We start from the raw sequence: 25,854 nt of genomic DNA on the forward strand, positions 1-25,854 counted from the left end.
GAAAGGATATTTGGCTTATAGAGGAGACAGTCCTTGGAAATCCATCCTTTTGATGACAGAGTGGGTAAACTTTTACATTAAACTTTATTTTTGGAGGAGAAAATATCCCTGGAAAATAGGGTTGTGCAAACTATGGGTTAATCCTCTGCCAGTCAGTTATATGCTCCTCAACAAATTTTTAGGATAGATGCCTGGGCCTCAAGTGTCAGGCCAACTTTGCCAATAGAAAGCAAACTCCCCATCACATGAGGTCTAGTATTTTTTTAAAGAAGCCTCTTGGACAGTGTCTGAGAGAGAGACTGGAATATCTGATAACTTGTGAATGTCCTTTGCAGCTGCTTGGAACTAGGTATCCAGGCCAGGTATGTTAGGAACTATCATACTTTTCTAAAAGCAGACAACTTTAATGATGTGCTGTCAGAAGGGTCAGAAAAAAAGTAGGGATTCCGCTGTAATATTGATGCTGGCCTGGGATGCATGAGGAAAATCCTCACTAGCACTAACAATTAAAGTTCTTGCAGGACTGGCAATGTTTCTAAGGCGTTGTGCTCTCTTTTCGTAGATTCTTTAATAGGATTTTTTTGTTCATCCATTTTACAACTCTTTCTAGGTTGATGGCCACTGGTATACAATTAATTGAGGAGACAGTGGGCCTAATTTAATGCCGCTAGTTTCTTTTGGTTCACATACGTTTAAGATTTCTGTCCTTGAGTGCCGAAGTCTTTTTTCTGAAAATGGCACAGTGCTCACACACCTAAGCAAAATAGACACTGAATAAAAATCTTCTGTACACACATAGTTGTAAGAATATGTTTCTAGGGCTGTCATGGACTTTGGAAAGTTTGTAAATTACCCTTGCTAAAAGTTATAAGTCAAGTCAGATGGCAGTCATAATGACCAGGCAACAATATAAAGCCAAATAAAAGTTCCCAAACTTGGCATTTTTTTATGAAAATCAATTGAAGGGATCTGAATAAGTGTGAGCAGATCCTCCTTTCAATTTGCACGTTGGCTTAACACCTGGGATGAAGGAGGAGCTAAGGTGAATGGGAGATGTATACAAAAAACTTTGGGAGATGGAACAGAAAGGTGGATACCTGCTTCCAGCAACTTCCCATGGATGAGGCATTATATAATATTATACCATGATCCCCCCAAAACGTGCACACTGATTGGCCAGTGTGCCCGTTGTAAATCGAGTTATACTAATGGAAAAAGGTCCGTTCGCCCGGACTTTTTTCCATTAGTATAACTCGTTTTTTTAAAACACTGTCTCGCTATGTTAAATGGGTTTAACATAGCGAGACAGCTTTAAAATAAGCAACGGAGATCTCCGTTGCTTATTTTAAAGCTGTCTCGCTATGTTAAACCCATTTAACATAGCGAGACAGTTAAAAAGCAACGGAGAAAGCAAGATCTCCGTTGCTTTTTAGTGTTCAGCTATGTTAAATGAGTTTAACATAGCGAGACAGTTAAAATAAGCAACGGAGATGTCCGTTGCTTATTTTAAACTGTCTCGCTATGTTAAACTCATTTAACATAGCAAACACTAAAAAGCAACGGAGATCTTGCTTTCTCCGTTGCTTTTGCACAACTCTGATGTACTGCGCAGGCGCAGTACATCAGAACTGCCGGATGCCAGACATCTGCGGAAGGCAGTAAACAGATTATACTATGCCATTATTTAAGAAAAGTAATAGTTTCTTTTCTTAAATAATGTCATATAATAGCAATAACCACTTCTGGGTGTGGGTAATGCTAACTTTACCCACGGTTGGCTTTGTTTGGTCCCGAGGGCGAACCACGCCAACCGTGGGTAAATTTAGCATTACCCACACCCAGGCGTGGGTTATTGCTATAGTAATCACTACAGTGAACATTTCTCATCACGCCACTATCTTTAACATTAAATGCCATTAAAAAAATGGTGTGCATAAAATGTGTGAAAAGCATGTTGCAAATAAAATGCAAAACTTTCACATACTCACATCTAAGATTTTTTTAGGCTAAGTGGATTAGGGCAATAAGATAGAATTTACTTCTCATTCATAAACATATCGGACCCGACGTAAGTTTGGTAACCTTACTTGCTACGTAGTGTACCTCTGATAGATGTTTAATGAAATAAAAGTGACTCATTACATCTTTTCTTTAAGCCCCTACCTCTAAACATGCTACCTTTGAAGTAATACCAACTTAGAAAATACAAACTAAGGCTCAGGTTTTGGTGCCCTGTCCCATAGTAGTACTTTGCTTACACAAACAATATTTCAAACCACAGTGCTACCGGTTTAAAGCTTAGGAAACAAAAACAACTTTATAAAGATTAAGCACAAAACTATTTTATTTACCTTCAGGATTTACAGTAGATTTAATACAGGCATGGACATGTTCAACAAAAATAAAGCAGAAAAAAAGAAACTTTGAGGCTGACTTAAAAATAAGATGGTAAAGAGCATTTTTGTACAAAGATTCTCAAGAAAGATGCTTTAAATACCTTCTAAATTGAGAAAAGAAATACAATAATGCATCACAAAATTTTACAGTCAAAGCTAATGTGAAAAGCCTAAGGAATGAATCAGAGTGGAACTGTATGCATAAGCTTGTTCCCATTTTAGTGCAGAGTAGTTGTGGTTTCTGATAAATGCAGATCACAGTACTGATACAAACTGCTGCACAATGTTCAGCAATACAGTCTTCTAGATAATGTGAAATATTCCAGAATGAACCAGATTTGTAGCTCCTGCAACTAAGAAGCAACAAGTAACAGGTACAAATGCACATAATGTAGAATTTGGCTAGAAGATAAAGTTTAATTGCTACTTGTAATCATCTATGCAACAAATACATGCACACACATACACACGCACACTCACCCACGCACTTTTACATACATATTGAAGAAATGGGCTCTGAGAATCAAGCAATCTGATTGGCTAGCAGAGGTGTGTAAACTATATTCAGTGTATGCCTAAATGAATTCCTTCCCCAAAATGAATGCATATGAAAAAAATCATGCCCTTTTTGCTAAGTACAACAAGAATGCTGAGACATACATTAAATAGATGTCATCACACATCCATGCTTATAAAGTACAACCCCATTACGCATGTGTCACGTAACAGCCTTGAAATACATGGATGTCTGTGCAACTCCTGCCTCAGTGTGTTACTGCTGAGTGAATGAATGTGCGTGTCTACATATAGATAGACACATACTGTTTCAGTGTATGTGTTGCTGTAGAAACTTCAAGATGAAGTGTGAACTCTTTTTAATTCTCTTACTTTGGGGAAACCAACACGGCAAATAACAAATGCTCTTTTACGCTTCCATTTTAAAAAGTATAACCGTTCCTTGTAATGTGAAATTATTTAAATTTGGGGTAATGCCATGCAGCATTTAATCATTCAATACACCGCTATTTCATGAAATGAGGGGTGTCTGCACTTTGCTGCACAAGATATAGTAATGAAATCATGGGATACAGCTGAGCTAACAAGGGTGCAGGTGTAAAAATCCCTAAACACTGCTGTACTTTGAGGGCATTGTCATTCTTTCTCGTGAAAGAATTTGGGTACAGGTTTATCCGTTTTAAATTCCAGGAGAAACAATGACTTGAAGAGCAATTAAATAAAACAATAAAAAAGTATTACATTTTCTTACACAGACTTTTATCAGAACTTGCTTCCTGGAGCTGTTCGTGATGAAAACACTTACTAGAACAAAGCTGTTCTGATCTAAAGAGCAGAACATTTTACAGGCACAGTCTACTGTAGTTGTTTCTGCTTAGTCATAATTCCTATAAGAGTCAATTCTGTTAAATCTATTTTGTACACCTGATATTCTCAAAGGGTGCTGTTGCTGTGAAGGACAAATATGCATAAAACGTGCTTTTGCCATCATTATCTTGAATGGCACAAGATCAAAGTTAATCTTCTCATGGACAAAAATGGTTACTGAAGAACATACATACTTTATAAATACACTGAAATGTTATGGTTTATTATTATAATGACCTTCTAGAAAGATAATTTATTCTTAAAAAACTTCTTGGATAATAACACTTCTTAAAATATATTTTTGATGTGATAGTTCCACATACACACTCTTTCTTAGATGTTTTCCGATACAGATTATTTTTAACATACATGCACAATCACATTTTCTCTCAGACTCTTTTACAAGTATATTCCAGCAGTGAGAGGCCCTAATTTATATGACTTGTTTGCTGTGAGGCACATTTTGCTGCTGTTCAGCTCCTGAGAGATTTCCTGGCTGGCAAACACTTGTCAGGTACACTTTGACAAATATTCCCAATCAGACACATTCAGTCAAGCACGCTCTTTGCCACTTTCTGACAGGCACTTTATGACATAAAACTTTTCCTGATAAGGACTTTTTAATATCCAACACATGTTATTTCTAACAGAGATGCTTCTGAATGATGCACTGTTTAACAAACAGAGCTCAGACACTTTGTAAGAAGGAATACCATAACTTTTGATTGGTCTGTTTCATTCAAGTAAACATGGTTAAAGATTTTCTTTTCTGTACCTTTACTACACTGAACTCCAGCATGTGGTGAAACAAAGCTCATACATTTTAAAGGGCAAGTATTTAATATGTGTAAATCAGTGGGAATTATGACAAATTTCATCTGACATTTACAGGCTACAATTCTAAACATGCTATGCAATTATTTAGCCTAGCTTTTTGGCATATCCTATAACTACTCATAGCATGCATATGGTACTAAGATGTCTGATCATATATAGTTCTGGTTATCTCATTCACCTTTTGGCTTACAAGTTGTTGTTTTTTGGCAACTTATTTTATCATAATTTACTGCTGGGAATACATTGTTCAGTTGATTCACTTGATAAACATTTATTTCTGTTCATGTGACAACCATTCCCAATCTAACATTCAGTTTCACTAAGAACATTTCGTAGTGATTAAATATGTCAATTGTCTTTTGGATAAGAAAATACTGGCTATATTGTTAAATCTAAACTGTATTGTATTGTACATTGGACATTTTTTCCTGACATATGCTGAATAAAAAATATTTTCATGAACAAAAACTAAGTCATTAATAGCAGCTGTATTCCACGATTACAAATTTAGTGACCTGCCATATCGGCAGGGATGTTTAATCAATAAGGCATGACACGGCATAAGGTACAAGTGGTCTGTACCGTTTAATGGCATTTATGCCACCATATCGCACCACTTGAGGACCTCATTATTGCATTTAAGAAATGTGTTCTTTTGGTAATACTTAACTTTTTAAAGCTACTTATTTTATCTGATCTGCTGTGTCTGATTTCAGTGAAAACAAAATATTCGTTATAAAGTATCACATGATATATAACAAGTATTATGAATTATATACCAGGTTAAAAAGAACGTGTGCTCTCCAAGTATGAAAGCAATAACTACTCAAAGGTTCTAGTGGCATCTTCTTCAAAATGTATGTCGACATTCACCACTTAAGAGGATGCACAAGAAAGTAAAAGAAAGCACCAGTTGAAGGTTCCAGAATTGTAAACAAAAGGAAAGACCAGGATCATAAAATGAAAGAGCTAGAGAAAAGACAGATTTGACTTTAATGCCATGCTGTTATAAAAAAAGGATTTTATACATTACTTCCTCAGCTCAGTTGATGAACTGATATACATATATTCCGACTTCGAAAATCTAAAATTCTACATAAATAAACAGTTCTCAAAACTAGAAAGACTATACAATGCATAAAATATAAATTAAAATTCGGCTGCCTAGTGGGTGTTTTTGATGGTTTGGCCAAGACACAAAGCCTTGTTGAAACTTTGAGCTGACCAATATGATGCTTAACGAAGGTGGCATATGTGCGTGTGCACACTGCAGCAGAGGGGGTACACTGTTACATTCCAAACTGTTGAATGAGCGCGATGAAACAGAGCAAGGTTTTGAACATTCTAGTTAATGCAGTGTGGGTCTAACACTTCTTGGTTCATGAGGACTTCAAACGAAACCACTCCAGAGGATGCATAGGAAGCAGTCACACCACTTGATTGTCACTAGTCACACCTCACTGTAGTAAATTGCAAGGTGTTATTCCTTCCCCTTCAACTTGGTGTGCTCTTTTCCTTTCTGCCCATACACCCCTACACAGTGAGTCCTCATAAACCTTGTTTCCCCCTTTCCCCCTCCCTTCTCCCCATTTCTTCATGAAGTTTCTGCTTGCCAAGCAAAATGCAAGTCCAGTGCAAGAAGTGAAGGAATAAAACCCTGCTAGTTTTTGTTCACATGCAGTGTGAAGGACACTCGGCCTGCAAATTTGTCCTTGTCATCATTGGTTGCAATGTTGGAGGCCACAATCTTGCATTCCACATTAATGGCTGTATTGTAAGTGAAGTTTAAGAACTGGACTGCCACAATGGGTTGGCTGTAGTTCACCTGGATATTGGAAGAAAATGAATGAAGATCAAGCAACCAGATAAGCATAAAAAATAACCACATATTCTACTAAACATTACAGCTACCAAATTATTATGATGAGTACATGTTTAACCACTTTACCAGTACTGACCTAGCCAAGCAGTGGAAAAAAATTAAGAGATAAAACATATGCAAATCATTTGTATATGTGTGAAAGACTACATGGGTGATAAGCTGAGTTCTATATTGGGACTTGCACTTTAGGATTTCTGTCACTTTCAGAAGTAAACCTATTTACTGGGTAACTATAACAACTTTTAAATGACATTCATAATACCCTGTTTTAGTATCAGAAAACTAGTCTGTTCATACAAAAGCTAGAATCTGTGTGCATATGCATGAATATGTGCATGCAAACAAGTCATATACAGAGCATTGCTTTTACAGATGTACACCAAGCTGAAATAGTCAGTGCCATGTAACTTTCAGAGTTCCCTACTCAACTCCAGCTTGAACTAATGCAGTAAATTCATGCTGTACATGTTTTCTTTCTAGAAAATAACCTATTGACATTTCCCCTTAAGTGGACACCAACTTCTGTCATATAAATTATCAGCCAACAGTTTTCACTAAACCCTGCACGACTCTCCACTATTTTGACAGTCTTGGAATGATCCATTACCTGAGCCTCCTTCCCATAGTATGGAAAGTACATTAGGTCGAGTGTTCCATTGGTCGGGAAGTACTGCACATCATAGATATTATTAGAATCTGCATCTTTCTGCAAAAGAGAGAGAAACAGAATGGGTACTGTGGAACCAAACACATACTTGAAAAGCCAGGCTACTCCAAACACTGTTAGGATGCAACACCTTTCAGCTGTAACTAAGTGACAGAAGGTAAACCATAAATAAAAAACTCAATGCAAAAAGAAAGACAGACGTTAAAGAGACAGATTAAGAAGTATAATAAAATGTTTATGTGGTCCACTGAATGAATACATTTTTACTACCATTGTTTATCACTAAGTATTTATTATCATCCCTGATCACCTCAGTGTGGAGTTTAAACTTGCCAATATTTACTCTACAATTCATCTTAACTCACTTAGTCTTAAAAGTCTGCATACTGCAAAAAACAGAACATATACCCACTAAGCATCCTAGTCCAGCTAAAACTTCTGAAATCCATATCTTAATAAAAAAGTGAAATGCATACCAAATCTCCCATTCACTCTATAGCATACCAAATCTCCCATTCACTCTATAAAATAACCAGACAACCCCCTCAAAACATTGCCCACCTAAAAATAACATGGACTGCAAATAGCCAATCAGAAAGGGGCACTAATGGCTAAAAGGAACAAATTTTTAATTAAACAAAGGTTCAACTAAAACATACCTAAACAACAAAACTATCAAATTCTTGCATACCACTTAGTATGCTGTTACAAACAAAACTTACAGAAAATACCCAAAGACCTACTGAGTAGACAACATACTCATAAGTCCATAGGTAAGTACTACGGTAGCTAGTTAAGCTAAGCTATTTTCCATTTTTGTGCTCGGAATAACCCATCCCATTTGGTTATAGATTGGACTTACCCATCCCAAGGTCGATAATTATATATTACCCCAAATGAGAATAACTGGGATGAAACAACAAATAAATGCATGGGATAAAGCATTTAGAGGCTGCCTCTGTCCATTAAGTAGTATGGGGGCAGTCCTGAGGTAAATTTCTGCTTCCCATCCAGTTGGGGATTCTGTTAATTGTGTCTCCATTACTGTAGGCACCTTCCCCCCTCAAAAAAAAAAAAAAAAGGGAATAAGGGTAAAATGAATATATGAGGGTAGCCAGTACTGAAAGCCCCAACTGATGACCACACTATCTGTGATTTACTAGTGTCTCAGGCATTTTATGGTGCTGTCAGGAAGGACATCAGGCCCATGGGGGGGGGTGCTAGGGGAATGGATGGGTGGAGCCAGCATACACACACAGCCAATCCAACAGTGTGTAGCAGCCTTAATAATAAGTGTGTGGAAGCACATAAGCACAAGGAAAAGACAGTGTGGGTTACCATGGTGACATAATTCTCTAACTTCCCCGGCCAGGGGGGTGGTGGTAATACATTCATAATGTTCTCATCACTGAGATGTATGCTAAAGCACTTTCATGGCTGCCTGAATTATGCCCCCCCACAATTCCTTGGATAGCTTTGGTATTAATGCAGATTAAATTCCCAGAGCACAGGAATGAAATGGATACTATTTGATCAAGAAGCCTGATAGTAGGCATGAGGGCAAAAATAACCTAAAAAATGCAGATGTCTAATCTGTTTAATAAATGAAATCTATATGAATAGGACACCTTTATTCAGGGCCCCTGTCTTTTTCACTCACTATCTAAATCTAAGATTTAATTTTATCCAGAACCCTGTGCATCCCACTTATCCATTTTCTGCTATTTTTAGACTTCAGAGTAGTTTCACATAAATGTAAATGGTCTACAGTAACTGCCTTAAGTTGCTTATTGAATAGGAAGGGCTTTGAATAGCTTCTTTATTATGAACATAATGCTTTGTAGGCGGTTTTCTTTTGAGGATAGTCTAATTGTTTTAAATAATTTTTACCGTTAGTTAGATTTTTGAAATAAGTGAAATGAGAGTTTTGTTAGCATTTGTTTATATAATTATGATTACACACACACTCGCAAAGTATGAAATTTCAAGTGGGTTCATTAAGTGGTTTTGCTACCTTTTATAGTTAAAAAAAGCTTTACTCTATGCAGCAGCTAAAGGAGGCACAGCTCTACTAACCTATGTGCACAAAGCTAGAAACATTTCTAAAGCAGTTACTTAAACTTCAGGTATTCTGTTTATACCACACCTCCCTCAAGATGAGGCAGCATACATAAGTTCAGCCTTGGCATATCAAGGTGCTGGGTATTTGTATGCATGTTCCAGAACTCACTGGCAGCCATTAAGGAACACTACAAAATGTCACAGGTGACACCATCTGTCCCAAGAGTCAGACAAGTGGTGACTGTGCTGCCCCAGGGATGGTATAAACAAGGGTAAAACTGCAGAAGAGGCACAGGTTTTACAGTACCCCCATTACGGGTGGAGGACTCAGGACCAAAACAGCAACACAGAGGATACATCTTTATTAAATTAACAAGACACTAGGAAGCTTCATTTACATCCCTTACCAACTCCAAATCCATGCCTTTATTTTTCTTAATGGGAAAAAATATTAGATGGGGAAAGAGGGGAAACCAGAAAGAGGCAAAAAAAAAGAGAGAAAGAAAGTATATTACAAGATGGCAATACAGACAAGTACAACAAGAAAAAAATAAAATGCTGGACGTGTACTAAAAACAGCTTACATTTTTCCCAGTAAAATTATTTAGTCCATTGTGATTACAAAAATTACTTCCTAAACATATTAAGACATAAGGTTCCCTTTGTGGGAAAAAATTGCAAAAAGTCTAAGATCAAAAATAATTCTTAAGAATGTTATAAGACAAATGTTAACATTTACAAGACTTTATACAGACTTATATACGATTATATCTGGACCAAACCTGGGAATCAACCCTGGAAGCCAATGGAACCCCCCCCTGTAGGCCACTGGGGCCCAACAAGTGGTGAGCACACTGTATATAAAATGTTGTTTGAAAAATGTAATGAATGCTTTTTGAAAATGAAAATAGTTAGTTTTTAGTTAATGTTTGTTGTTTGTTTATATAGAGCTGCTGGAATCAAAAGAAAACATTTTATTAAAAAACAATAGATTCATTGCAAAAGTTAAATGAAATACTCAAAAAAGAGTGAAAGGGAGAGGCTGGGCTGCTTGGGCTAGGAAATAAACCAGCAATTACAATAAGCTTTACTAATTAATCCCACTATTTATACCATTGGGTTTTTAGGAGTTAAAACTTCTAACATATATGCCAGTTCATTTTGTTCCACTGTTTAAAGTTTTACACCCTCTAACAGTAAACATAATTTTTAATCAAACATGGTATCATAGTGATTAACATGTACTACCACAGGAGTTAAAATGTAAATACCCATAACACAAGCATTAGCACTCATAACATTTTAACATAAAATACAAATATGAAATGTCCAGATGCATGTTATAGTAGAGATGCTTTTTTTTTCATATCAGCATTTCAAACCTTGTCTAATGCTTGAGAAACCTTAAAATGGCTATTTTAGAAATACATAGATAAGCTTGTTTAAAAGCAATTTGTGGTGAAGTGATCGTATTTTATCAACTTGCATTTTAAACTCCCCATTACTATTTGTGAAAGAAAAAGCTTTTATGCTGACAACAAATTTTTCATTAAATGCCAGTTCTTTAGCAAACCAGTAAATGTTGCATGGACACATTTGAAAGTGTGCTGTGCCAAATCACATTGCAAAGCTACTGAACTGATAAAGCAGCAATGTTACCCCATTCACACCCAATACTGATCTGCAATGTATGCTTAAATCACTAGGGTCTTTTTAATTATATTTATAGAAATATCTGCATGCTGCATGTGGAGCTGCACCCCATATTTAATGTAGCTGCACTGGTAAATGTTTTCATGCGACACCATATTTAATGTAGCTGTATTGGTAAACGTTTTCATGCAACCCCATATTTAATGTAGCTGTATTGGTAAATGTTTTCATGCGAATGAAAAACAAATGAAAAAAGGAATTCTCAAAAGTTGACATGGCTTGTGCACAACTCCCAGATGGCATCAGAGGAGAAGGAGAGACCTTAAATTTCTAGTACAGTCTAAGAATTATAAGGAAGCCAGCAGCATGCAAAATACTCAATCCCTTACTGTGACATGCATCAAGAGTCCCATTTACTTTATGACTAGAGGTTAGAGTTCTCTACCTGTAAAAGAGTAAAGAGTGTAGTCCAAACAATGCGCTATTTTAAGTAGGGAAAAAAACAGCAGCTAGAAGCAGAACCGTATTAACCTACATGCACAGAGCAGGGGAAATGTCTGCAGGAACTTACATTACTCATCTACGCCACTCAATTTAAAATAGGGGACATGGTCTCCTTAAAAAAGCCAAAAGTGGGATACAACAGTATAAACTATGTTTGGGGATTCTGTACTGTTCCAAGAGAAGTGCAAACAAGGTATACTGCGCAGGAGAGGCTGGAGTTGCAACTGCTTCATTACAAACGGACTAACCAGCTCCTGAGCTGTATATCCTTACTGTCAGCTTAACAATGCACTATGCATTTTCAAGTACAACCCTTACCAACTCAGATTTCTTGCTTTTAGGTTGCTGAAGGAAAGAAAAAAAATGAAATACAAGACAAAGGAAACATAAAAATGAGAAAGGGGAAGAAAAACAGCAGGTTAAGAGAGACCCAGAAACACTGACAAATAAAATTAAAAGGAGAGACAATAAAAATCTTCTGCAGTCTTATGTGCAGACAGATCATCTGACCTTTCCTGTACAGTTGACGAAAGGTGCTACACCTCTACCTCCAGGTAACATCCCAATAACCTGCAAAAAAGGGGAAAAATTGTATTTGAATATCAACACTAATTTTGGTACAACAAAACAAAAGATAAATGTATCATTTATGATGGCAGCAGATGTAAATGCATTTTGTTTACCTCTTTGCCCCCCCCCCCCACAAAAGAAGTAGATATTTTCTTGCACATTTCTTATCTGCAGTAAAAAAGAGAGAGTGGGAGCACTTAAGGAACTTCCAAAATATTCACAGCTACAAATCCACTGCATTTTCAGTTGTGCTGGAAACCATTTTGTCTCCTATGAAACGATACACTAGCTTGATATTTAAAAGCAGGGATACTGCTGTCATGTAAGAGCAGGTAGTTTTATGAAGGGTTAGGTAATAACTGTTCTACATTACAGGTGTTAGCCACAGGAACACTACAGACCACAACAGGCATCCAAATACACGCCCCAAGACAATTTCTGAATATTGCTGGTTAAATCAAAATGAATTCTAAAAGGAAGTTGGTACCACCAGTATGAAAACTGCAGTGTTTGCTCTGGGGCATTAACTTTTAGGGGAGCTGTACCAGGCATCCCCATTTCAGAAATGCTACATCCTTAATATAATGTACATAAAAAGTTAAACCCCATGATTTAAGCCTTTCTCAGGGAGCATCAAGGGAATCTAGCAATATGAAAGGAAATATGCATAAGTATAAATGTCAAAAAGGATTTCATTTTGTCTTCAGCTTCCATGAATATTTTAAAAAAGGTAAACCAGCAAGACATTTTCTAAGGTTAAAAAAATTTAATACAAACACAAAAAGGCCAGCATGGTAGTTCCACCGTTTAATATGAGGTAAAAAACGGACAAAAAAGTCCCTCACAAATAACTTTTAATACTCATACTAGTTTCGGCACCCGCCTTCTTCAGTGAGTAAGAAAAAACAAACATGTGAACCTCAACCAGACGTCAGTATATATAATACTGTTAACCAATAGAAAAAGAGACATTCTTTTTAAGGCTCCTAATACAGAGGTAAATTAACACAGTAGAATAAAAGGTATATACCAAAACACATAAGTGTATGTACATTTCAACAAAATAATAATACCTAATTACAGTAGTAAGAAAATGACAAGGGCAAACATATATAAAAATATATATAACAATATAAGTAGTGTTTGCCTATTATAATAGTCTGGAATGAATATTCCTAATAACATAAATATTGAAGGTATTATTGGTAACAAAATCAATCCAATGTTTAATACTGTGTATTCAAATTATGACTTAATAACTATCATAGTTTTATGAATTATAAATGGTCATTAAGACCAGATGGAAATAGGGCACCAAGGTGTGTGATCCAGTACCTTTCTTTGTGGCTTAATATTCCTTGCCAACCTGTTTGGTTGTTTCTGTTACCCGTAATTTTATCTATAATGGTGAACATAAACTTTGTACTCGGATGTTTGATAGTATGTAAATAAAGGGCATTGGATATTTTATGATTACGAATGTCACTCCGATGTTCCCCAATTCTGATTCTTAATGAACGTGATGTTTTGCCAACATAGAATGATTTGCATTGGCATGTTGCCAAATAAATAACCCAACTGGTGGAACAATTACCAAAGACTCTGACGTCATATACTTTACTTGTGTTAGAGCTTGTAAACTGTTTTAACTGGTTAACTTGGGCACATGATATACAATATCCACATCGAAATGTTCCTAATAACTCATCCCCCATAATTGTAAGTTGTTTATATTTTGCTCCACCACTTTCTCTCTGCTTATAATGGGAAAACAAAGTTCCCAACGTTTTTCCTCGTCTAAATGAAAATGAGCACTGGTTATCCAGGATACCCCTCAAAAATTCATTGGCTAACAAAATATTCCAATTGTTATTCACCGCTTGCCTAACTGTTTTGTGATTTTTACCCAAAGTGGTGATGAGTCTGATGTTTTGGCCATTGGGATGTTTACTTTTGTCCCTATATTCCAACAATGTGTTCCTTTCCTGCCTATCTGACCAAATTCTGGCAGATTCAATATCAGAGATACAATAACCCCTATCCAAAAATCTGGATTGTAAATCAGCCTTTGCAACTGTATAATCCTCATGAGAAGAGTTAATTCTCCGAATAAAAAGATCTGCATAAATTGGGGCAAAAGAAGCCCCCATGGCCGTACCTTGCAGTTGCCAGTAACAATCCCCTTGGAAATAGAACACATTTTTAGTGAGGACATGTTCGGTCAAACAAATAAGCAGAGTGTTAAAGCCTGGAGGATAAAGTTCTGCCTTGGCAAGCCAATATTCCAAAGCTTGGCCTACCTGGAAGAATGCCTTATCTACAATCCCCTACACAACATATATCTGGTAGAAATGGACATATGGAGGATATATTTAGATGATTGCTGGATGGTGTGGCGTGCAGATGCAGATTATCTCCAAGAATTTTTGGAATATCTCAATAACCACATTTGGGGTATTGAATTTTCTATTACATCAAATAGGGATATGATAGATTTTTTGGATGTCACTGTATATCGTAACAGTGACCACACACTTAACACCAAAATCCATCGGAAATATCCCCAGTTCAATACTTTGTTACATGCAAAGAGTATGCATCCACGTCACACCATCCGCAACATTCCCAAATCTCAATATTTGAGAATTCGGAGAATTAACTCTTCTCATGAGGATTACACAGTTGCAAAGGCACTGTTACTTACTGCTATTGCTTATTATTGCTACTGTTATATAGAGTACTACTACTACTACCACTGCTCCTGCTTACTACTGCTACTGTAACTTACTACTACCACTGCTACTGCTTACTACTGCTACTGTAACTTACTACTACCACTGCTACTGCTTACTACTGCTACTGCTGCTTACTGCTACTGCTTATTACTGCTACTGTTACATACTACTACCACTTATCCTGCTTACTACTGGTACTGTTACTTACTACTATTGCTTATTACTGCTACTGTTATATAGAGTACTACTACTACCACTGCTCCTGCTTACTACTGCTACTGTTACTTACTACTACCACTGCTCCTGCTTACTACTGCTACTGTTACTTATTACTACCACTGCTACTGCTTACTACTGCTACTGCTTATTACTGCTACTGTTACATACTACTACCACTTATCCTGCTTACTACTGGTACTGTTACTTACTACTATTGCTTATTACTGCTACTGTTATATAGAGTACTACTACTACCACTGCTCCTGCTTACTACTGCTACTGTTACTTATTACTACCACTGCTCCTGCTTACTACTGCTGCTGGTGCAAATTACTTACTCTGGTGAAAGAGTGCTTTATAGCCAGGCCTTACACCAGACTACGTCACTTAAGAGGAACTCTTTTGGAATCTGGACTACATGTGCAGAATAACAATGTGTATCAAGCTAGATCATTCTATGATGTATGCAATGGAAAAACAGATTTGTTCAAACAAATTTAATTCCCCAGGTCTACATTTGACATGTATGTAAATGATTGTCTGGTTAATCTATACAGCATCTAATTTTTTAAACAACTGAAGTACTTTTTAACACTCACCCTGTTCATTTTGATAAAAACACAAGGCTGGCCAGTTCCATAACCATAGTTTGGATCATTTATGCCAGAGCAGTTTCCAAGAGAGGAGCGTAGAAACTGGCATGATCTCTTTGGGTTATTGCGCACTTCACCACTGTCACTCTGCCTGAAGTAATCCCCAGGAGTACATTTTATATTGGTGATATTTTGGACACTGTCATTGTAGGCTGTAAAAGAAATAGCATAATTAAAAGAAAAACAAAACAGCCCACCGATTGTAACGGTGTTCCTTTGTTGCTAAAGCACAGCAGTTTTACTTTCAAAACATCTGTAGACATAGCTGAGGTGTCTTTATTCCTTTCTTGTTCCTACACCCTACATAAAATCTGAAAGCCAAAATGTTACCTTAGAAGTAATTATGTTTCAAAGAAACGGGGATGGCAATACTTACAATGAACATTGCATTTTCTACAAACAGATAGATTACCCATGTCTCTATCTCAGATGTTACCCATGATAATTGCAAGGGTCTTTAATGAAATGGGGAGATTTGTACACAAATAAACCAGCATGCATAAAGTATTTATAAATGGGGGATTTTCACTGTTTTTTTTAACTATACTTTCATTCACAACAGTTATATTTCATATTTTTTATCTAATATTTTTTATCTACTGTACAATGTATGGCTAATGATCGATGTCATTGTTAGGGACAACAGTTCCTTGCATTTTATGTCCCAGGCCAAGTAGGCAGTGACAATGAAAACAGCATAGCATGCATTTCCATAAACATTTTCTACACCCCCACATTCAGACTTACCACCCAAAAAGTTGTTGAGCGCAGTAACATGTATATCCCAGGACTCAGTTCTGCTCACATTGTATGAAATGATAAGGGAGTCTGTTTTAGGACGGATCATCACTCCTAGATGGAAAAGAAACAGAAAAAAATGAATAACCTCACTTCATTCACAAGAATTTAAATAATTTTTTTACCCCTGCTCATGGATGTCACAGCATGCCTTTTATATTCTATTTACTTTAACTTGTTAAGAGCCATTAAATGCAAGTGACTGAACTGAGAGAGGATTGCGATAAACATGTATGACAGAAAAAAAGCAATTGTTGTGTGGGGGGTTCTTTTGCCAGATCCAATAAGATGAAGTTAAATCACAGCTTCTTACCTGGAGTAGCGAGCCGGTCTTGATACGTTGGTTTGTAGTCGTCGATGGTCTGCAACATTACCCACATTGTGAGGGTGAAGAGTGCAGTGAGGAAACCATAGAAGACGATGTAGAAAAGGATGATCAGGGCTGTGGGTAGAAAAAAGAAAGCACTTGGTAACAATGGCACCATTTTGTCTGGATAGCTAAACTATGGAAAAACTACTGAATGTAAACACGAACAAGGTGTTAATACCGGAGATAATGTGGTTGCTACTAACATGGTCTTATAAAGAATACACAGTGATGAAATTAAAATGTTTTTGGTTCTGACTACTTAGAAATGTCAAAGATGAATGTCTGATTGCATACTGTGGAAATGTGCATTTCCTCCATTACACATCTGTTATGTCAAATGTTACTGAGGAGTGTTTTTTTATACTTGGTCACTACTACAGCAACATGTATCATGGTACCTTAACATCCACCTGAATTATCAACAGATCAGGTGGTTGAGACCCAAGTCTAATCATTAAAAGAACGGCACAATCCCATCGTGGTGCATCAGTGGAACATAAATCTTAGCATCCAGATTATATACACTGCATATTATGGTTAAGGAACAAAACTATTTGTATCAACAAACGTCATTTAAAGAGGCAGCAGTATATCAAACAGGAAACCACAGCATGGAAGAATTGCAAAAATGATTTATTCTACAAAGATAAGCGATTTCACATCGTACTGACTCTTCTTCAGCTCTTAAAACACATTAATAAAAATATACATTTCAATGCCATCCACTTCATACAAAACAACCACTAAAATTCTTTAGCAAAATATCAAGCAATTAAATCACATAAATATTCTTAAAAATGCATTCACATTGTGACAGGATACAATCCATATCACCCAGCCCCTTAAAACCGGACTAATAAGAATATTTTGTGAAATGCATATTGACGAGTCAGGTCGTGTAAAAACTAACAAAACAGAAACTACAGGGGGTCATAACTGACTAATTGAGATCAAAGTTCATGATTTAAAAATACAATTATTGGGAGATCATTTCATATAATCAAGGTTTCATACCTATTTTAAATAAAACCAATATGAACATTTAAAAGGACCAAGTAGCCAGACAATTCGCATGCACAAAATGCATACATTACGATCATCTAATATGACTGAAAAGGCCTGACTTTTACTCAGGTACCATCTACTTACATGGACAACTCCTTTCCTATTGTGAGAAAAGTGAAGTGTTGCAAGCAGCTATCCAAACCACCAGACTGCCCCATGACATTGTGAATCTTCTAAAGTTCAGCGTCTGCCAAGCTACCACCACTTTTTGTTTTAAATTCTGAATGGTTCTGATTTAACCCCCTGGAAGTTGGCACAGAGGGATTAAGGCTGTGAGCTGTAGCTTCTGATGTACAGGGTTCAAGTTCCTCAGCCTCATTCATCTGTAGTATGAGCTTGAACAAGTCATTTAACTAGACAGTGCTTGGGGGCAGCTGCGAATTTGAGCTAGGCTCTTCAATGGTCCTCAGAAATGCAAGCCTAGTTCATATATTCCTAGCCATTAGGTTGCTTTTTCCTTCTAGACATACCTGGCATATATCCTCACTGTAAGTTAGTGGAAATAAGTGCTGCATACAGCAATATAAGCCACCAAACTGCCCCATGACATTTTGGATCTCTTCTCATAGCATTATCTTTTTCCTTTTTTGGTAGATTTGGCATGTGTCTTCATTCACTGGGTATCAACCTGAGATTTTTTTAAAGTCCAAAATGTAGCTGCTCTTTAAAAACTACATTTTTGAATTTACCTGTTAAAACACAGGTAGATTCGCACATCTAGCGGAAATGCTTAAAAAAAAAGTTTAATAAAATGTTAGTTTGGCTGGCCAGTATGTAAAAACATGTGGAAGGACTGGTTATCAATTTTTCAGTTTTGGCAGGTATAACATAATCCCAGTAACACATTCTATGCTCTTAAGTTAAAGTGCTTTGTATAGGATTTTTAGGTGTTTTGAGCCATATGTTTGCCACAGGAACTGAATACTAATATCTTGCCAAGGTACTAACAGATCCCCATATCAGAGACAACCTGGTTTACCTAGCTTGTACACGCCACATCCAAAGATCAAGAGTAAAAGCCTCACTCATTCAGTAATTAAATGTAGGAGTGAGTGGACTATTCACTCCCTGGGGTGTGAATAGGTCAATGATTCTATCAGTGGGATCTATAGCCCCTATGTCTCTACCTTCCCCATGAGAAGGGTACTTTAGGGGGATGCTGTCCCTAAGCACAACTGGATCTCGGGCAATTGGGAGTCCATTCCAGACTTGTTTCACTGGAGTCACTGATAGAAATTCACCTGCTTTGCTGATGATTGAGTTGTATGACAACAGGTCAACAAGGAGGATGGGAGAAGCCCCCTGGAACATAAAGAAAGGAATCCTAAAGTTTTGCAGGAGCAGATTTCCAAGCCAATAGAAGACTTATATTATGGTGTGTGTGAAATAAATCACTCTGTTACTGTTTAAAGGGCACATACAGAAACTATATGCACAGCTTCCAGGAGAAATCAGCATACAATAGACCATAGGCAGACAGCGGGGGGGCTAGTAAGGCAGCTGAAAGCCAGGTAAGGGCAGCACATCAGCAAATGTTGACCAGCTCTGTGCTCCTTTCTGCATATGGTGTCTGGCACTGTGTGCCCATTTAAATAAACTGCCTGGAAGTAAGCACCTATTGGCACAAACTACCTAACAATATGCACATATCATGCACTGCCTGGCAAAGTGTGCCCATGGCCATATCCTAAGACTCAGTGTGAGTGAACGGATTCACTTCATAACACTGAAATATCAAAACACTGAAAATGAGAAAACTTTATAATATAGAAGACCAAAACGCTGAAACTTCAAAACACTGAAAACTCAAAACACTGAAACTCAAAACATTGAAAACACATATCATACATATACTGACTTTAAACATAAATCATAGCACTTTCTACCAAGTGTAAACAGGGGGCATGCCCCCCTGCACCCCCTATGTGGGGAGCTGCGCCCCCCACACCCCCTGATACTTATATATATCTACTCCAAGATTGCACTTAACTACACTAAGTGCAATCTTGGAGTTGATATATTTAAGTAGTGGGGGTGTGGTGCAGCCCACATGGGGTGCAGGGGGCTTGCCCCCCTGCATACACTTGGTAGAAAGTGCTATGATTTATGTTGTTTAAACTCAGTATATGTATGATATGTGTTTTCAGTGTTTTGAGTTTCAGTGTTTTGAGTTTTCAAGATTTTGAAGTTTCAGTGTTTTGAGTTTCAGTGTTTTGATATTTCAGTGTTATGAAGTGAATCCGAGTGAACACATACATTTATTTGATAACAGTCCACTTCCAAGTGTATACTGCCAGTAGTGTGCACCTAACAGGCATACTCACAGTGTCAAAGAATAAAATGTTAAGCTGATATGAAAAATGCAGTCAGACAAAAAAAAAAAAAAAACAGGACCACTCTACTAAGAGGGTGGGGGTAAACCTGACACTGATTCTTGGAAATGCGTATTTTTGCTGTACATTTCAAAGAACAGAATAACGTAACTTTGCCAGGTAAAACCCATTTCTGAAACAAAATGAAATGGGCTTTATACAAGCTGGATGCTGCAGAAAAACTGGGTGGATTCTAAGCACAGTATCATCAAGAACATGTAAAAGAATTAGCCAAGGCAAATAAAGAATGTTTAAACAGAAACTAAGGAAGGAGAAAAGACTATGTCACAAAAACAAGCAGATGGACATCATAAACCAGATATGCTTTTTTTTCAAAACGTTAGTGGTTATGTAACAGGTGAATTCAGAATTCTTCCTTTTAGAAAGTGCTAGCTATCCAGAAAGATCAGAGGTGATCATTTTCAGTGGTTTAATCTCAAACATTTCATTTAGTGCACTGAAGAATATATCTTCGAGGTGCCCACACCCAAAAGTGCGAAATTGTTAATACAATAGTGTGAGACAGGTAATACAATAGTGTGAGACAGGTAATACAATAGTGCGAGACAGATAATACAATAGTGCGAGACAGATAATACAATAGTGCAGGATAGGTAATACAATAGTGTGAGACAGGTAATACAATAGTGCGAGACAGGTAATACAATAGTGCGAGACAGGTAATACAATAGTGCGAGACAGGTAATACAATAGTGCGAGACAGGTAATACAATAGTGTGAGACAGGTAATACAATAGTGTGAGACAGGTTCTATAATGGGAACAGTTGGGAGTTTGCCCTTCCTGGAATTTTGCATCTCCTTTCACAAGGCTCTGCATAGCAAGACAATCTGTTAGAAAAAGTTGATTTATCCAACGGTTTTATTTTAATTGGTTTACTTTTGCATTTTTATAGTCAGTTTTCCATATGTCAGTAATGCTTTCTTACCTTTAATATCTTCTATAAAGACTATGAATACTTCTGGCAAAAAAGGCTTACCAGTCAAACAACTTCCGTGAACTAAAAATACCAAATGTGTGTTAGCCTCCAGTCTCACTCTAAACCTGAAAAGAGCAGGTGAAACAGAGGAAAAATGCATGTCTTTGGAGGAATTGTGCCCTATTTCAGTCACACTGACCTGAGCCAAACCCCAAAGTTTTTTAAATAATGTATACACATCCCATGTTAAAGTAGATAGATTTATTATGCTGCTCTTGTCCTGCGTCTGTGTAAAAAGACAATGTTTTTTTCATTAGGTGTGGTTCATTAATAAAACCATAGTTAAAGCAGATCCCAGTAAACAAGTGATCCAGTTTATAAAACTATGCCTTACAGTATACCTTTTTATACAGATGTTGATCAAAGTATGTAATTACAGACTGACGGAGGAATAAGACGATAAAGTACATCTTTTTGTATTTAAGACTTCAAAAAATTCTAGGACATGTGGTAGGACACCAAGCTGAATGCACTTGACCTGGCTGACAGCACATTCTGTGAATTGTTTTTTTTTTGTGGGGTGCAAGACTTCCACATCCACATACAAGAGGCTGTGCATTAGCTGCATTGCATGATGCGACCAGTTTCAAGGTCAGTGCACTGCCTCAAGGACTCCATTCAAGTAAGCTTTTCTTTGGCAAAATGTCTGAAGACATTAGTAAAGGCAAGACTCCATCCCATCACTCTGCAGGAACAACAGTCCATCTAGAATGCCCAAGAATGTGTTTCTAATGCTCCAATCAGGAGTATGCTGTTATGATTTTTGTAGCAAAAAGTACAAGTTTGCCAGCCATTTAGAATCATTTTGAAAACTGGTAATTGTCTTATCATGAGCAAAAATAAGGAAAAAGTTGCTCAGAGTTTTGCATTCCCTTGATTCTATCCAGGTAAAATCACAAAAGTTTATGCTTTTTCAAGGAAGCATAAATCCTCTCCTTTATTTTCAAGGTTCAGGAAAAAAATGGGAGTGGTATACCCGGTCTATATTATCTTACTGAAGTTTCAGAATATCGAATCTGATATGGTTGACAACATATCATCGAATTCTGAAACATCAAAAGACAAAAAAATGCCTAAAATAAATAAATAAATAAAAACTTACCTTTGCACCCCACACCACCCCTACTTAAATATACCAACCCCGAGATCTCCCCTTAAGAATATTTCCGTTTAAAGCTTCGATTTTTTTTGCTTAAGGTAATCTGGTGCCGACAATATCAGCTTCGATACTGTCGGCCTTCGACAATGTGGAGTAGACCTACATATATATATATATATATATATATATATATATATATATATAGATATACAGATATATATATGTATACATATATATATATATATATATATATATATATATAGATATACAGATATATATATGTATACATATATATATATATATATATATATATATACATATATATATATATATATATATATATATATATATATATATATATATATATATATATATATACACATATATATATATATATATATATATATATATATATATATATATATATATATATATATATATATATATATATATATATATATATACATATATATACATATATATATATATATATATATATATATATATATATATATATATATATATATATATATATATATATATATATATATATATACACACACACACAGACACACAGTGGCACAGTGGTTAGTATTGTCGCCTTACAGCAAGAAGAGCCCTGACTACTTAATTCTTGCCTGGGGTCCCTTCTGTGTGGAGTCTGCATGTCCTCCCTATGTTCACGTGGGTTTCCTCTGGGTGCTCACACAAAGTAGATAAAGGTGCCAAAAGGGTAACAGTCAAATATTTAATTCAATATTAATGACCCTTTGAGTCTCAAATGCTGAGGCAACACGAGAGGCTTCTCCGTTATCTGCAGGAAAAGTGAGAACCAAATGCTCTACTGGTCAGAAAGGGGCAAACAAGGTATTGGAGGAAAGAAAGAGAAATAGTTTCAATGAGCAGACATCTGCTGTCCAGGCCTGTCTGCTTCAAGGAATGTAGCCAGGCTTCCTGTACTTTAATACCTACCTGCTGAGGGATGAGGACTAAGTCCCAGGATGTCTAGTTATCTGTTATGAGATTACAGCCATTTGCTGCAATTCCTGATAAGACTACTACATGAAGCGCTTTCTATCAGGCCATGCCAGCATCTGAGGGAAGACACTGTCAGCCCAGTGTGTGAGAGGCTATAAAGGCACAGCTCTGACAAGTTCGGCTGGATGTCAGGCTCAGCCTGTGGCAGAGATTCCTTTGCTCATGACTATGGCAGTGTAACACATGAAAATTATTTTAATTCTTCTGTTTATGAAATCATGGCATGTCGCACTAAAACCCAACTTCTTTGTATACATTACATTTGTTGCCCTTCTCTATACCACCATGGTTCTACAATACTTCAGGATCAAAGTTTTGCAGCTCTGCCCTATTATTTTGAAATCCAGCCCCTTCAGAAAACATCTACAGTTATATCATAAGATGGATTGTTAAAAGGTAATGATAGGTCAGATAGGTTGTCCAGGGCAACATAGTGCCTGTTTTGGCATTTAAATATGTGACCTAGGTATATATATATATATATATGCAATAAATATTTATAACACTCTTACATTACTTACTAGAACATATTTTAAACTATATCACTGGGGTCTTGTAATGCACTATAGGGAATAATGCCTCAGAGTCATTTAGGAAAGTGTCCCTCTTCAAATGCCATTTAGTTTTTTAAGTGCTGTTTTTTAACTCTTTGACTCCTTTACAGCTTACCCCCCCCCCTCCATTCGACAACGGTACACATTCTTTCTATTTCCAACTGAAAAGGAGCTTAACCTAGCTGATATTTGACTTCCAGCTGTGTCCTGTGAACCAGTTTTGCAGACCACAGCTTTTTCTGCATTCATGACATACCAAATACACTTCACCTCACCTCCTCCTCCTGGAACAAACTCGACTGGTTATTGTGAGACTAACACAGTTTCATAGCTCCCTGCTAATTGCTGCTTTGTAAATTCAGTAAAGTCTTTTTAGATGAAATAGCAGAATACACAAGTTAAAACCACTTTCAAAATTCATGGAGGTAAACTGTTCGTGTGTTGTAGGTGGAGGATGGAGTGAAGCTATCCTGTAGTAAATGTTACAGCAATAATGCTTTGGAAATAAACTGGAAGGCAGCATTACAACAAATTTAGTGCTGCAGAGCTATAAATAATTTTTGTTGTATCAGGAACCTATGACAGGCTTGAAAAATGCTTTTGGTGTAGAACAGGTATGTAACTGCCCTATGGTAATTAATCTACGTCTACTTGCAATTCCCAATATGGAGGTAGTGTAGCTGTGTTGTAGTAAGGTTCAGAAATGCTGTTCAAATGCTTAGATGAAGTCTGACATCTTTCTTGGGGTGTAGGGTATGTGTAATTTAAGAATAATCTTAACAGACCCTTTTTTCAGTAGTGAAACAAATGGTGCATGTGTCTGGATGTTTAATTAGTAACTGGGATTTATTTACAAGAATAGTCTATATATATGTGTGTGTGTATGTGTTTGTATATATATATATATATATATATATATATATATATATATATATATATATATATATATATATATATATATATACACACACATCTAAAACTATAATGCATTTCATTGCCAAACATATGTTAACCATGGGCGGAGATGCAGCAAAGCAAAATGTGAACCTTAGCTCCTTAACTCATCTCCCAAAAATTCAGAACAGTAGACATAAGTTTAAAGAAAGGCTGCTCAGCCCCCCCCCCCCCCAAAAAAAAAAAAAATGGTAATAGGATAGGAAGACTGAAAAATGAGCAGAAGACCACTAGGGATTAGATTGCCAATTGCAAACTTTTGCAGAAAAACATTTTCTTTTTGCATCTCCTTACCTTAATAGGTTGTTGAGAAGGGTTGTGGAAATGAAAATAACAAACTAGTAGTGCAGGGACTGAAGGCACTTATTTTTATAGGCAATAAGACATACAACAATGACAGAAGGAATACATATCATGGCAGAAGGGAAAAGCATTGCTAAAAGAAAGCTGAATGCAGTGGGTTTTATCTGTGGTACAAGTGACACAACTCTAGTCACAAGCAGAGGCCTAAGCTAGATCCATTGTGGAGCAGGCCTTGGACAGTTTGTGCTAAATCCATGTGGGAAGGAAAAAACATTAAATCTGATACTTTCAAGACAGGGATAACAGAATGCCAGGAGTAGATTGACAGATGGCTAAGGGGAAAAAGTGACCACAGAGTATCGTTCACAATACTATATTCATAGAGTCAAGCCACATAAAAGTTGAAACATTAGCTGTACTATGTATTAGAACAGACGCAAAAGTTGTAAAGCAAACAAAACAAAAATGGAAATGGGCAATGTCCTTCACAAACATTTTCCTTCAGGTCCTCAGTTTTAACCTTCCTGGCTGCAGTTTGTTCAAGTGCACTTGCTTAGTGCTTTTGTTGTCTTATTTTTGTCTGCTCCCCACATTTGAACAATGGTATATGCAGTCTTTTTGTTTAGTAGTTAAAATCTGCTCTAGACTGCAGTGTTGTAGAGAGTAGGGCTTGCATTAATACTTTTATGGATCACTCCTGGTTTGAATCATTTCCAAGTTAGGAAAGAGTGTGGGGGGCATC

The 25,854-nt window shown here is 36.7% G+C and overlaps 1 protein-coding gene across 2 annotated transcripts in view; it reads right to left on the reverse strand.

Annotated features, from left to right (window-relative positions):
• Positions 1-2,320: 2,320 nt before the first annotated feature.
• Positions 2,321-25,854, reverse strand: part of LOC122806352 (sodium/potassium-transporting ATPase subunit beta-2-like) — a 34,178-nt gene continuing 10,644 nt past the window's right edge. Inside the window, exons 2-8 of one of the 2 annotated variants that reach the window (XM_044076695.1) lie at positions 16,672-16,800; positions 16,308-16,412; positions 15,507-15,712; positions 11,894-11,953; positions 11,702-11,728; positions 7,106-7,204; positions 2,321-6,441 (exon numbers count right to left, since the gene is read on the reverse strand). In XM_044076695.1, coding sequence (XP_043932630.1) covers positions 6,277-6,441; positions 7,106-7,204; positions 11,702-11,728; positions 11,894-11,953; positions 15,507-15,712; positions 16,308-16,412; positions 16,672-16,800 — 791 coding nt within the window. In that variant the 3' untranslated portion in view covers positions 2,321-6,276. The remainder of the gene's footprint in view (positions 6,442-7,105; positions 7,205-11,701; positions 11,729-11,893; positions 11,954-15,506; positions 15,713-16,307; positions 16,413-16,671; positions 16,801-25,854) is intronic. The other variant, XM_044076696.1, reaches the window with a different exon arrangement.

Source organism: Protopterus annectens, chromosome 7.part0 (genome assembly GCF_019279795.1).
Source record: "Protopterus annectens isolate FY-2018-M chromosome 7.part0, PAN1.0, whole genome shotgun sequence".
NCBI lineage: Eukaryota > Metazoa > Chordata > Ceratodontiformes > Protopteridae > Protopterus > Protopterus annectens.